This window comes from Panthera pardus, unplaced genomic scaffold, assembly GCF_024362965.1.
Source record: "Panthera pardus isolate Hobbes unplaced genomic scaffold, ASM2436296v1 HiC_scaffold_13, whole genome shotgun sequence".
NCBI classification, from domain to species: Eukaryota; Metazoa; Chordata; class Mammalia; order Carnivora; family Felidae; genus Panthera; species Panthera pardus.
Genome location: NW_026526688.1, coordinates 200,397,939 through 200,410,448, shown reverse-complemented (window position 1 = coordinate 200,410,448; position 12,510 = coordinate 200,397,939). Strand labels below are relative to the sequence as shown.

General features: G+C 49.1%; 1 protein-coding gene across 1 annotated transcript in view; it reads right to left on the bottom strand.

The window, feature by feature from the left end:
* The window catches only part of KIAA0232 (KIAA0232 ortholog), a 53,129-nt gene extending 42,018 nt beyond the window's left edge, over positions 1-11,111 (bottom strand). Inside the window, 1 exon segment of the mRNA XM_053901717.1 lies at positions 10,615-11,111. Within this exon segment, the coding sequence (XP_053757692.1) occupies positions 10,615-10,845 (231 nt within the window). The 5' untranslated portion in view covers positions 10,846-11,111.
* Positions 11,112-12,510: the final 1,399 nt, after the last annotated feature.

The window sequence follows — 12,510 nt, the reverse complement described above, 5'->3', positions numbered from 1 at the left end:
CAATCAGAAATGGGCACCTGAAAGTGAGCAGAAAACAAAGTGGGGGGGGGGGGGGGGAATGCATCCTCCGGATGCCAGAACCACGCTCCCTGCGACTGGCCCCCCACCTCCCTGGAAGCTGGCTGCAAAACCCAGCCGACAGAGGGGGGCAGAAGACAGGCAGGGCGGGAGTCCCGGGGACACTGTCAAAGCTCTGAATCGAACAGGCTGGGGCCTCCCCTGTTAGTTACGGGAGACCTTTTTCCCCCGGAAGCCAGTTTAGGTTAAAATTTTGGTTGCCTGCCAAGGAAAGATATAGCTAGAATGGGAGGAAGGGCCTTAGTAACAAATCCACTTCTCACTGCTCAAAAGAACGGCGACTTGCCTCTAAAAACCGGCATCGTTTCAGGTTAACGACATCTGTTTTTCTACCTGGGTCCTCCACCAACAGTGACCACTCCTCGCTGGCCTCCCTGCCCTCAGGTGCCCACGCAGCTTACCCAGCAGCTCACAGGCCACCTTGCGATGCTGGCTGTCGAGAGCCAAGGGTCTTTCTGTCTTGGGGACTGACGCGCAGCCCCCAACGCGGCACATCAGGTTCGTCAGGGTCTGTCTGCTCACCCTGCCCGTCTCATCGCCCGCTCGCACCCCTGCCCTGCTCTTCTCTGGCCTCATGACATCAGGCCCTTCCTGTTTCTGTGACCTCGCGTGCACTCTCCCTTCCTTCTCCCTCCACCTGCCCAAACGGTCTCTCCTCCGCCATTCCCCCTGCCCCCACCCCCGCACGCGGTGTCCCAAGCTCTGCACAGCCAGAGTGTCTCACAGATCCCGCACCTGCCTGGACCATCCCTAGTCAGCTCTGTATGCCTGGTGCCTGCCACAGCGTCTGGCATGTCACAGGCATCCACAAAAAGCAGAAATGCACGTGGTAAAAATGCAATTACTTATATTCAAAACCATTTCTCTATTCCATGAAAAGATTTTACCCCCCCAAAATACATTTTATTATGATATCTTAGGAAGTCTGTAGACATGAATTTGTGTATCCATCATCGGTGCTAGCTCCCACTCTGACTTTACTTTCGTATTCCCTATGTGTAAGGTGTATTTAATCAATGTGTATGGAGTAAATGTACGTTGCAATACAGCCTATGCAGTGAGACACCTGAGGAAGCCGGGGCGGGTCAGCTGCAGCAGTACTGTTAAGGAGGACAGCACTCTCACAGGGCACACTGGGATGCGAGCTCTCCCCTGGGCAGAGAAATGCTAACCTACTGCTGGCAGGCTGCGAGAGCACGTCACTAGTGGCCCCAAGAATAAAGAAGTCATCAGCCCTACTCAGTAGTCAGTACTGGGATTATTCTTTCTTAACCTCTGGAAAACAGAGATAATGCAATAATACAGCTACGTTTCTAGAATGACGGGCTCTTGGGGCGCCTGGGTGGCTCAGTCGGTTAAGCGTCCAACTTCAGCTCAGGTCACGATCTCGCGGTCTGTGAGTTCGAGCCCCGCGTCGGGCTCTGGGCTGATGGCTCAGAGCCTGGAGCCTGCTTCCGATTCTGTGTCTCCCTCTCTCTCTGCCCCTCCCCCGTTCATGCTCTGTCTCTCTCTGTCTCGAAGATAAATAAACGTTAAAAAAAAAAAAAAAAAATTTTAGAATGACGGGCTCTGAGCTAGAAAATACACCTCAGTTAGGAGATTTAAAAGGAGCTGCAACAAAGCTACAGTAACCAAAGCAGCGTGGTGCTGGCATAAAGACAAAGACGAGACCAAAGGAACAGAACAGAGAAACCGGAAATAGACACTCGCAAAAATGAGCAAGTGATTTTCAACAAGGGTCCCATGACTATTCGATGGGGAAAGGACGATCTTTTCAACAAATGGTGCTGGGAAAACTGGGCTTCCACTTACAAAAGAAGGGCAGTGGACCCCTACCTCACACCATACACAAAAGTTAACTAGAAATGGATCAAAGGCCTAAACATAAGAGTTAAATCTGTAAAACTCTTAGAAGAAACATAGGGAAAGCTTCACAACATTAGTTTTGGCAGTGATCTCTCGGACAGGACACCAAAGGCACAGGTAACAAAAGAAAAAATAAATAGGACTTCATAAAAATTTTTAAATCAAAAGACACTGTCACAGAGTGAAAAGGCAACCCATGGGATGGGAGAAAAGATTTGCAAACTGTGTACCCGATGGGGGTTAACACTAAGACATATGGAGAACTCCTAACATTCAACAACAGCAAGAAACAACCCGATTCAAAAACGGGCAAAGGACTTGGACAGACAGTTCTCCACAGCAGATACCCAGATGGCCAATAAGCACATGAAAGGACGTGCAACATCACTAAACATTAGGGAAAACGGGAATCAAAACCCCAATGAGATACCACCTCACACCCATCAGGATGGCTACTATAAAAATAAGCGATAAAAATAAATAACAAAAGTGTTAGTGATTTTGCGGAGAAACTGGACCCCGGGCAGTGCTGGAGGAATGTAAAATGGTACAGCTGCTGGGAGTTCCTCAAAACATTTGAAACAGAATTAACAGAATTACCGTATTTACCCAGCAATTCCACTTCTTGGTTATACACCTCCCCCCCAAAATTGAGAGCAGTGTCTCAAAGAGAAACTGTTTCTTGTTCACAGCAGTGGTATTCACAATAGCTAAAACATGGAAGAAACTCAAGTGTCCGCTGAGGGATGGAAAAGCAAAATGTGGCATTTTCATACAATGGAATATTACTCAGCCTTAAAAAAGGAGGAAATTCTGGGGCACCTGGGTGGCTCAGTCATTTGAGTGTCTGACTTCGGCTCGGGTCATGATCTCATGGTTCATGGGTTCCAGCCCCGCGTCAGGCTCTGGGCTGACAGCTCAGAGCCTGGAGCCTGCTTCAGATTCTGTGTCTCCCTCTCTCTGCCCCTCCCCTGTTCACGCTCCCTTTCTCAAAAATAAATAAGCATTAAAAAAATTTTTTTAAAAGGAGGAAATTCTGACACACCCTATACCAGGAATGAGGGCTTTCAGTACCTAAACAGACAGACAAAACTGTGGTTTACCCAGATGATGGAATACCATTCAACATTAAAAAGAAATGAGATGGGGCGCCTGGGTGGCACAGTCGGTTAAGCGTCCGACTTCAGCCAGGTCACGATCTCACGGTCCGTGAGTTCGAGCCCCGCGTCAGGCTCTGGGCTGATGGCTCAGAGCCTGGAGCCTGTTTCCGATTCTGTGTCTCCCTCTCTCTCTGTCCCTCCCCCGTTCATGCTCTGTCTCTCTCTGTCCCAAAAATAAATAAACGTTGAAAAAAAAAAAAAAAAAAAGAAATGAGCTATCAGACTACAAAAGGACCTAGGGGAGCTCAAATGCTCATCACTAAGTGAAAGAAGCCAATCTGAAAAGTCCACACGTTGTGCGATTCCAACCAGATGACATTGTGGAAAAGGCAAAACTATGGAGGCCACGAGGAGACCCATGGATGTCGGGGCCTGGGAGAGAGGGGGATGAGCAGGTGGAGCACAGAGGACGTCTGGGGTAGTGAAAGTCCCCTGTAGGACACTGTGGTGACGGATACAGGTCAGTCCCCATGCACCTGTCCAAACCCAGGCAGTGTCCAACACAGAGAGCGAATCCTAACACAAGCTATGGAATTCGGGTGATTACACAATGCAGGCTCAGTACCGAACGTACCTCTCGGGTGGGAGAGGGGGACGGTGGAGTAGCTCTGCACGTGAGATGGGCATGTACAGGAAACGTCTGTGCCTTCCTCTCAATTTTACTGTGAACCTACAACTGCTCTAAAGAAGTCTTTAAAAAAAAAAAAAGTGGGGCACCTGGTGGCTCAGTCAGTGAAGCGTCTGACTCTTGATGTCGGCTCAGGTCACGATCTCACAATTCGTGAGATCCAGCCCCACACTGGGCTCTGTGCTGACAGCGTGGAGCCTGCTTGGGATTCTCTCTCTGCTCCTCCCCCACTCATACTCTCCGCCCCCCCCAAATAAATAAACATTAATAAAAAAGGGACTGGCAGCAGACCAGTTACTATTTAATAATAGTCTATATTACAGACTACTTAATAAGGTCTCCTGCCCAGACTAACCAGAAAAGCCAGGTAAAGTATGCAACCAAGCCAGCATACAAACCTGTGCTGAAGCATATGGACCTGTTGAAGCATCCAGGCCTTGAGAAGACCGGGGGGCGGGGGGAGACAGCTGTGCCAGGCAAGGGCAGCCTACGGCAAGCACGGGAGCACTGGCATCTGAGCCTGCTTTCTCCTTCAGGAAATGGGCCCCTTCTAGGCCCAGGGCAAGACGCGGAGGAAGATGGCGGCCCTGCGAGAGACAGAGAGACCAGGAGAGCCAGGGGTGGCCTCTCAGGGCAGGACAGAGAGGCAAAGTGCCAGGAGGAAGGGGTGGGAAACAGGCCACACTACTGGGTTCTCCTCTGGACACGCGACACAGGTTGAGGCTGGGCAGGGCACACGGGGACTTGTGTTGATGGTAATGTTCTATTTATCTACCTGAGTGTCATTACATAGATATGATCTTTGTGAAAATTCGCCCATCACTACCCTGGTCGGGATGTACTTTATGCCCCAAGGAAAAAAAAAAAAAAAAGCTTAAGGAAAAACCCTCTTGTATTTTTGTGCAGAATCGATGGATGCCCCCCATCTGGAACCTAAAAAGACCTAACATTGTAAGAACACCTAAAGCAATCACACAGACTGAGGGATGAGCACGAAAGGACAATCTTGGAGGAGGTGGACAAAGATAAAACTCCTCAAAGAAAGAAACAAAGAGAACAAATCACGAAGAGTGGATAACACAGCAAGCGGTTTGTTTCAAACACAAATCTCAGAGTGTAGTACAGCCAGGGACACTTCCCCAAACTTGGGCAGCATTTTAGAAGAACGTGCTACTGGGCGCCTGGGGGGCTCGGTCGGGTGAACATCCGACTCTTGATTTCAGCTCACGTCATGATCTCACGGTCCGTGAGATCGGGCCCCACATCAGGTTCTGCGCTGCTGGAGTGAGGCCCACTTGGGATCCTCTCTCCCTCCCTCTCTCCTCCTCCCCTGCTTGTCGCTCTCATTCTCTCGCTCTCAAAATAAATAAATCAACTTAAAAAAAAAATAGATGAAAGTGTACTTTGCATGCAGGTACTCTGAGAGGGCTTCTTTTTGGTGGCTCGGCCGCCTAATCACTCCAGACTTCCTCCGGGGCACCTCCTCTCCAATTCTTAGTCCTTACGCTTCCAGGTGCTTGTAGCCCAGCCAGCAAAGTCCCCTCATCCTAGGAGCTGGGGTCAGGATGGGGCCGTGACCAAGTTGGCCTACCAGGACGAAACCCTGCTCTTCCTGCTGGACTCTTACAAATGAGGGTGGGAGGGGCGCCCGGGGGGCTCGGTCAGTTGAGCGTCCGACTTCGGCTCAGGTCATGATCTCACTCTGTGGGTTCGAGCCCCGTGTCAGGCTCTGTGCTGATGGCTCAGGGCCTGGAGCCTGCTTCAGATTCTGTGTCTCCCTCTCTCTGACCTTCCCCAACTTGCGCTCTGTCTCTGTCTCTCAGAAATAAATGTAAACAAAAATTTTTAAATGAAGGTGGATCTGGGCTTGCAGCGGGGAGGGGACGGTGAAGCTTGAAAAGGAAAGCAATAGAGAAGGCAAGCTTCATGGTGGGGCGCTGATTCCACGGAAGGCCCTGTATCCAGCTGCCACTGAGGCCAGCCCCAGCCTCTGGACATTAACAAGGGATCCCAAGTTGACTAGCTGTGTGACCCTGGGCAAGTAACTTAGCCACTGTCTCTAAGCACCTCCACCCCTGGGGCCGGGAGCCCTGGGCCTGAGTGCTCTGACGCGTGGCCGTACGCAGGGTATGTGTGCTCATTGTGAGCACTGCTTCCTTTGAAGCCAGACCGAGCTGGGCTTTCTGTCATCATCACGGGCTGCTGATAGAGCTTTCACAACACTGAGAACATTAAAATATAAAGACCAGAAAAGACGCTGTAATAAATTCTCGGATGATGGTTTTCATTTAATGATGAGGGAAGATTAAGAATGTGGGGTTCTACGAATGACATAGCGAAAAGCTGTCCTATCTTCCTCAGACGACTCTTCCTACTCATGACAGATTACAGGGAACCTGGTGTTGACCATCAGCCCAGCACAAGCCCAGGCAGGAAAAGTAAAGTCCCACCTTTAAATTATGGCTTCACTACAGCTTCCCTTTGAGCCAATCGTCAGACTGTAAAATATTTTTTAATAATTTAACTCCAGTCTATTTTAAGAGTTAGAGACGTGATGCCCCAAGCTTCCCCGCAGCACACGCTGCCGTGGCACTCGCTTTCACCCTAGAGGGACTCCACTCAAACTTCAACTGTGAACTAACAATGGCCTTCCCCCCACTTCTACAAACCACAAGTGCATTAAAAGACAATAAATCCATTCCACATAGTTTCTAAAGCCTGCCTTTGCAATAGAGTGTTCTTACATTGTTCATTCAATAACTATTTGTTATGTATGAAAACAAAAACAGCAAAACTCTCTAATATAAAAGTAGGCACACGTTGGATCTGACAGACAGGAGTTTAAATCCCAACTCACTGCTGTGTGGCCTCAGGCAGATCCCCTAACCTCTCTGAATGTGCACTGCTACACCAGTGGAGACAGAGAAAATACTACTTCCCTCCAAGGTGTGGTACGGAGGCCAAATAAGGCAGGCCTACATGAGAAATGTCCGGCACTGCCCTTGGCACGCTGTGGTGTTCTCTACGTGACCGGGCTACTGATTTGAGAAGGTAAAGGCATTACGGGAGAATGGCCGCTACAAAATGCAGCGGGATAACGGAGTTAGAAAAATCACCACTTTGCAACCATCAAAGTTAACAGCTGATTCAGGTGGAATCATCTACGGGTGAGAAAACTGCCAGTCTCTCCAAACGGGTCACCTGATGATTACACAGAAAAGAGCGTCCAGCTTCCCACGGGAGAAACCTGGCAGACGTCCCCAGACCAGAGCCAGCACTGCCACGATGCAACAGACGGACGTCGTGTGCATCTGCCATGACGCATATGACGAAGAAGGCAACTTGGTGGCTTACGGGAGGTCACTGCCATAAACACGTAAGCGATCTCTACACAGAAGCAAGCATCAGGCAAACCCAGAGTTAAAGGATATTCTGCTAAGCAACTCTCCTGTTAGCTTCAAAAATGTGGATGTGGGGAGACACAAAGGAAAGCTATGAACTACTCCTGATTAGAGGAGTAAAGAGGTGCCACCGGGAACGTAGGCGCAGTCTCAACCTGGATCCTGGGTGGGGGCAAGTTACGATGAAGGGCATCACTGGACAGCTGATACGAGGGGAAAACCGGCAGGATATCATGATGTGCCCATGTTACCCTCCCTGAGTCTTCTAACTGTATCCACGTGGCGAGGAGAAAGCCCCATCTCAAGAAACACACGCTGATTGATTTAGGGTAAGAGAGTACCAAAAGGAGGGGAGAGAAATAAAGCAAAAGCAGGAAAATATGATCAACGGGTGACCAAGAATACACGAGAGTTCCCCGTCATGTTCTCATTATTCCCATGTTCGAAATTATTTCACAAGAAAGCAAACATTTTTCAAAAATGAGTATCTGATTTCTGCCCTCCAGGACCTTCTAATCTACCGGGAAAGAGAATACATTCTAATAACCAGAACGAAGAGATCGCCAGTGAAAACATCACGTTTGGAAGCAGACGGCGCGGTCTCATCAGGAGCGAGAAGGACCCGCGGGCGGTGGCGGCTGGGCCCGAGCCCGGGTCAGGACAGTGGTGTACATTTCCATCTGGAGACAACACCGGTGAGCTCCGGATGGCGTGAGCGGGCATCTTCCAGAGTCTGGCGGCCACGACCAAAAGAAGAAAGACACGAAGAGCAAAGAGAAAGAAGAACGTGTAGAAACGAGGTGACTGTGGCGCCCCCAGGGCACCCGCGGGTCGGGAGGTGCTGCTCGCTGGGGCCGCTGCATTAGGATCCTGCTCAAATCACAGGCTGGCGCTGAACTGCTCGTCCTTCCGGCTCAATCAAGACCTCGGTCTGATCAGCCTCACTTCCCACCCAATCATCCTGTGCAGCTGAGGCCAAAGTCACTTGCAAAACCTTCCTGAGAACTCAAGAGCTCTTCGTGGGTGTGTTTTAACCAAGATAAGGAAAACTGAGGGATTAGACATGGCAGATAAGGCTAGAAGCTGCAGCAACGGCCTTAAAACTGGCTGGCCGTCTTCGAGTCAAGGTTAGACGTATTCACGAACTGAGGGTAAGATGGGAGGAAACAAACACCCAAAGGTGGAGTCGTTTGGCCCCCCAAATGAGGAGCTGGGCCACCACACGTCTGACCCAGACATCAGGGACTACACCTGGCCAGGGAGCAGGGCTGCAAGCTGGCATCTGAATCACAGAAGGTGGGCAAGACCCCCCCTCCCCCCACTCCCCTACCAGGGAGACTGCCCTCGGCTCCGCACTTGGACTCCCTTTCGGGGGTACCGTGAGCGCGACCTCCCCTTGAGTCATGAAAAGTAACATCAGGTCTACCCGATCTCCTAGGTCACCTGTTAAAAACAAGTATCATTTGCAACTTGACCTTCCCCATCAGCATGGCACTTGGCACTGGGCCGAGGGGAGGGGTATTTTAAAAGCCCCCATTTCCCTTGGATTCTCCTTGTAACTGCACACAGGTTCTGTTTTCACCAGCCCTCATCCTCCCGCTCCCTACAGATGAAGCAGAACTCTGGAAGGTGGATCCAACAGTTGGGCACAGATAGGTGCCCTGCCCCGGCCCCCCAAGCCCTACTAAGAAAGGAACCAGAGGAATCACAAACACATCTCCTCAGAGAGGTGTTCAACTATAAGCTTAATCCCTGTGCTACAGCACGCTGGACATAAATACTTCGTGCTAATAAACTTACTAACGTTGACAAAATATTCTAGGCGGATACTGTTAGCACACAACCCTAAGAGTACATGATTTTTGAGTTAAGAGAAATATCATCCTCATTTCCGGAAATAAAAATTCTTCCAGGGGCACCTGGGTGGCTCAGTCGGTTAAGCTGCTGACTCGATTTCACCTCACGACCTCACAGTTTGTGAGTTCGAGCCCCATGCTGGGCTCTGCACTAACAGTGTGGAGCCTACTTGGGATTCTCTCTCTCCCTTTCTCTCTGTTCCTCCCCCACTTGTGTTCTCTCTCTCTCAAAAGAAACAAACTTAAAAAATAATAATAATAATTCTTCCATGTTTGTAGATTTAACATTTTATTTGCCTCTAAAAATATTTTAATTTTTTTTTAATGTTTTATTTATTTTTGAGCCAGAGAGAGACAGAGCATGAGCAGGGGAGGGGCAGAGAGAGAGGGAGACACAGAATCGGAAGCAGGCTCCAGGCTCCGAGCTGTCAGCACAGAGCCCAACGTGGGGGGCTTGAACCCTTGAACCGTGAGATCATGACCTGAGCCAAAGTCGGACACTTAACCGACTGAGCCACCTAGGCGCGCCTCTAAAAATATATTCTTTACATTTACTGGAAAGAGGATGGAAAATAGAGCCCTAGTAAGGAAATTATACAAAACACTGACTCCCAAAATGACACATTTTCTGATTATTAGGTTCTAAGTCAAACCCCTGAAAACGCCAACCTCACTGCCACCAGCCAGGGCAGCAAGCAACCTGGCAGCAGGGAAAACAGCTGTGTCCAGCTGGAAGAAAACACGTCTGTAACAAGTGATGAGGGACCAATGGTAAAACACGCTGGCAAAATTCTGTACTTATAGACAGGACCTGGAGGCTTCTCCGTGGTCTGGAAGGCAAAGCCAGCTTCTTCCGTCAATGAAACTTTACCCCTGCTTTCAGTGTTAGTGACGGTGGGTTTAAAAACCAGCACCAGAAACTGCCCACCAAACACTCCGGGTCACGCGAACGTGGTACGTGGAGGTCACCCAGAGCCCGTGTGGTCCCCGGTGACGACCGTGTGGCCCTCTCGGTAGGCCTCACTCTCAGTACCTCCTCTGGGAGGGGGACCCTGAAGTCGGACTTACTCTTTGGAGAGCCCGGATCTGCTTACTTTTCACTTCCAACTCAGCACTGAAGTCAAACGAACTGCGTGAGGGCCGACTTCCCGGGGGGATCTACGACGACGTACCGCAAAGTCACGTGCTTCATGTCACACGCTTTGCTGAACAAGCAGTTTAACATGAAAATGAAACGTTAAGCTTCAGAACGTTAAGTGTAACAGACACAACGATGAAAAGGTCTCGTCCCGACGTGTGACGTTCCTGATGGCGGACACCAGCACCCGGCGCAGTGCGGCTCACAGGCAGGGGGCCGTCGAGCCCTCACCGGGCCCTGACGAGAGCCGGGGGGGGGCCTGAGCCAGAGTGTGATCGACGGGGAGAAAGGCCAAGTGCGGAGAAAAGCGCTGTGCTAAACAGTGTGCTGTGACCCAGCGCGTCGATGCCCCCTGGCAGGTTCAACGTCTGCGGACCGCGGCAGTCCGCCAGCCTGCTCCAGAGCGTAAAAGCGCTCCCTGAAGAGAACACACAAACCTGCAGACACAACCACGCATGTTCACAAAACACGTAAGACACGGAAGTACCTGTTCCTGTAGGTCGTAGTCATAGCTGTCGTGCAGCAGGAGGCTGAGGACATACCGGGTATAAATCATGGCGTCGATGCCACATTTCTCCAGCTCCTGTCCCAGCCAGGTCTGCACTGGGCCCAGAGCATGGAGCAGAGACATCTCAGACACAGGTACGGGGCCTGGAGAAGAGGCTGAGGAGCTCTCAGATGGTAAACCGTCCACGACAACTGTGCACACTGGGCGCATGAATTTAGGTTGCTGACATCCTTAAAATGCGAGGCATTTTCTGCAGGTGACGTTCTGTTGGTATCTGGAGGGGATTTTCACTCCAGTAAAAAGGAGAGACGCCGGACATCTAGGATAAGCATCTATTTTCGCGGGCTGTCAGCCATCTAGACCAGAATTTCCCTCTTCAGACATGACCAATGAATCAGCATCCTGGGAGCAACACACACACAGACGTGGTTTACTTTACTTTCACATTGAGGCCAGATGGAAGTCTCCGGCAGAACCTACGAAACGGGAGAGAAAAGAAAGGCACGCGTTATATACAGATACAAACTAAGTTACTGACCTTTTGGAGCAAAAAATCCAAAAAAACTGTTTATTGAAATTTGGTGTCTTAGAACACTGATTTCTCTTCGCGGTAATCTTTGACATCTGAAGCCAAGTGACATTTCAAACCCTTAGAAGCTTAATATCATTCAAAAGAAAGGAAAACTCAGAACTTTATACTGTTGTGCTTACGCTCAATCCCAACGACATGTATCCTGCTATCTGAAGAGACCGGGCTAGTAAAACTTTGCTCATCTGTAACGCTGGAAGGCTGTGTGTGGTAACAAATCACTAGTTCATTTTTAAGCGTACAGAAACAAGCAACTGAATTGTCATTTCGTTCAGACGCTGGTCAAAAATGAGTCCTTTTCATTGAAGGTTTCACAAAGACAATCAATCGCTTCGTATGGCTAAAAGCTTTGCACAGCTGCTCACCACTTACTTATTTCGCAGAAGTTAAGGTAAACCGTGGATCCGGCTCAGAGCCGCGCCAGGCTGTAGCGTTGTATTTGGTGTCGCTACCACACCTTGGCTGATGGTTTGCTTACTTGTGCGACAGATGCCATGCTCTTAACAGTCTTTTCCCCTAAGTTAACCTACTGTGCATATGTCAAACTATTCGAACAGTGGCCTTATCAAATCATAACATTCCTATGTTAGAGTTCTGATGAACTTATTTCGCCAGAAAATAAAAACCAACACAACGGCAGGTAAATCTCCTTGGCTCAGCGTTTGCGTGAATTTTAGCAGACAATATGAGGGTTACCAAAAGTGACTTTTAAAAATTATGTTTGAGGTTAGTAAAAGCATCAAGTCAAAAAGACTTCCCCAAAGATTTAAGTCCCTGTTTCTTGCATTTCATGAAAAACTACACAGTGAGTTTTACAATCACTAAATATAAAGAGGGGCGCCTGAGTGGCTCAGTCGGTTAAGCGTCCAACTTCAGCTCAGGTCATGATCTCACAGTTCATGGGTTCGAGCCCCGTGTCAGGCTCTGTGCTGACAGTTCAGAGGCTGGAGCCTGCTTTGGATTCCGTGTCTCCCTCTCTCTCTGCCACTCCCTCCCTGCCTTCTCTCTTTCAAAAATAAATAAAACATTTAAAAAATTTTTAAATATAAAGAAAAATGTTTAAATCTACCACAGGACTAAGTTATTAATTTGTCATTAACGTATATTCTTCTTTCTAAAATTTTCTTTACAAAACTGTCTTTTCTGATTTATGGAAACTAGATAAACTAAAGCAAACTTTTTCTATAATTTTTACCTGCTGAAATTTTCCAGCTGACTCTCAAAACATTTTTCATAAGTTCTTTGATATGTTTGGCACTCAGGATGCCAGACAGATCAGCAATTAA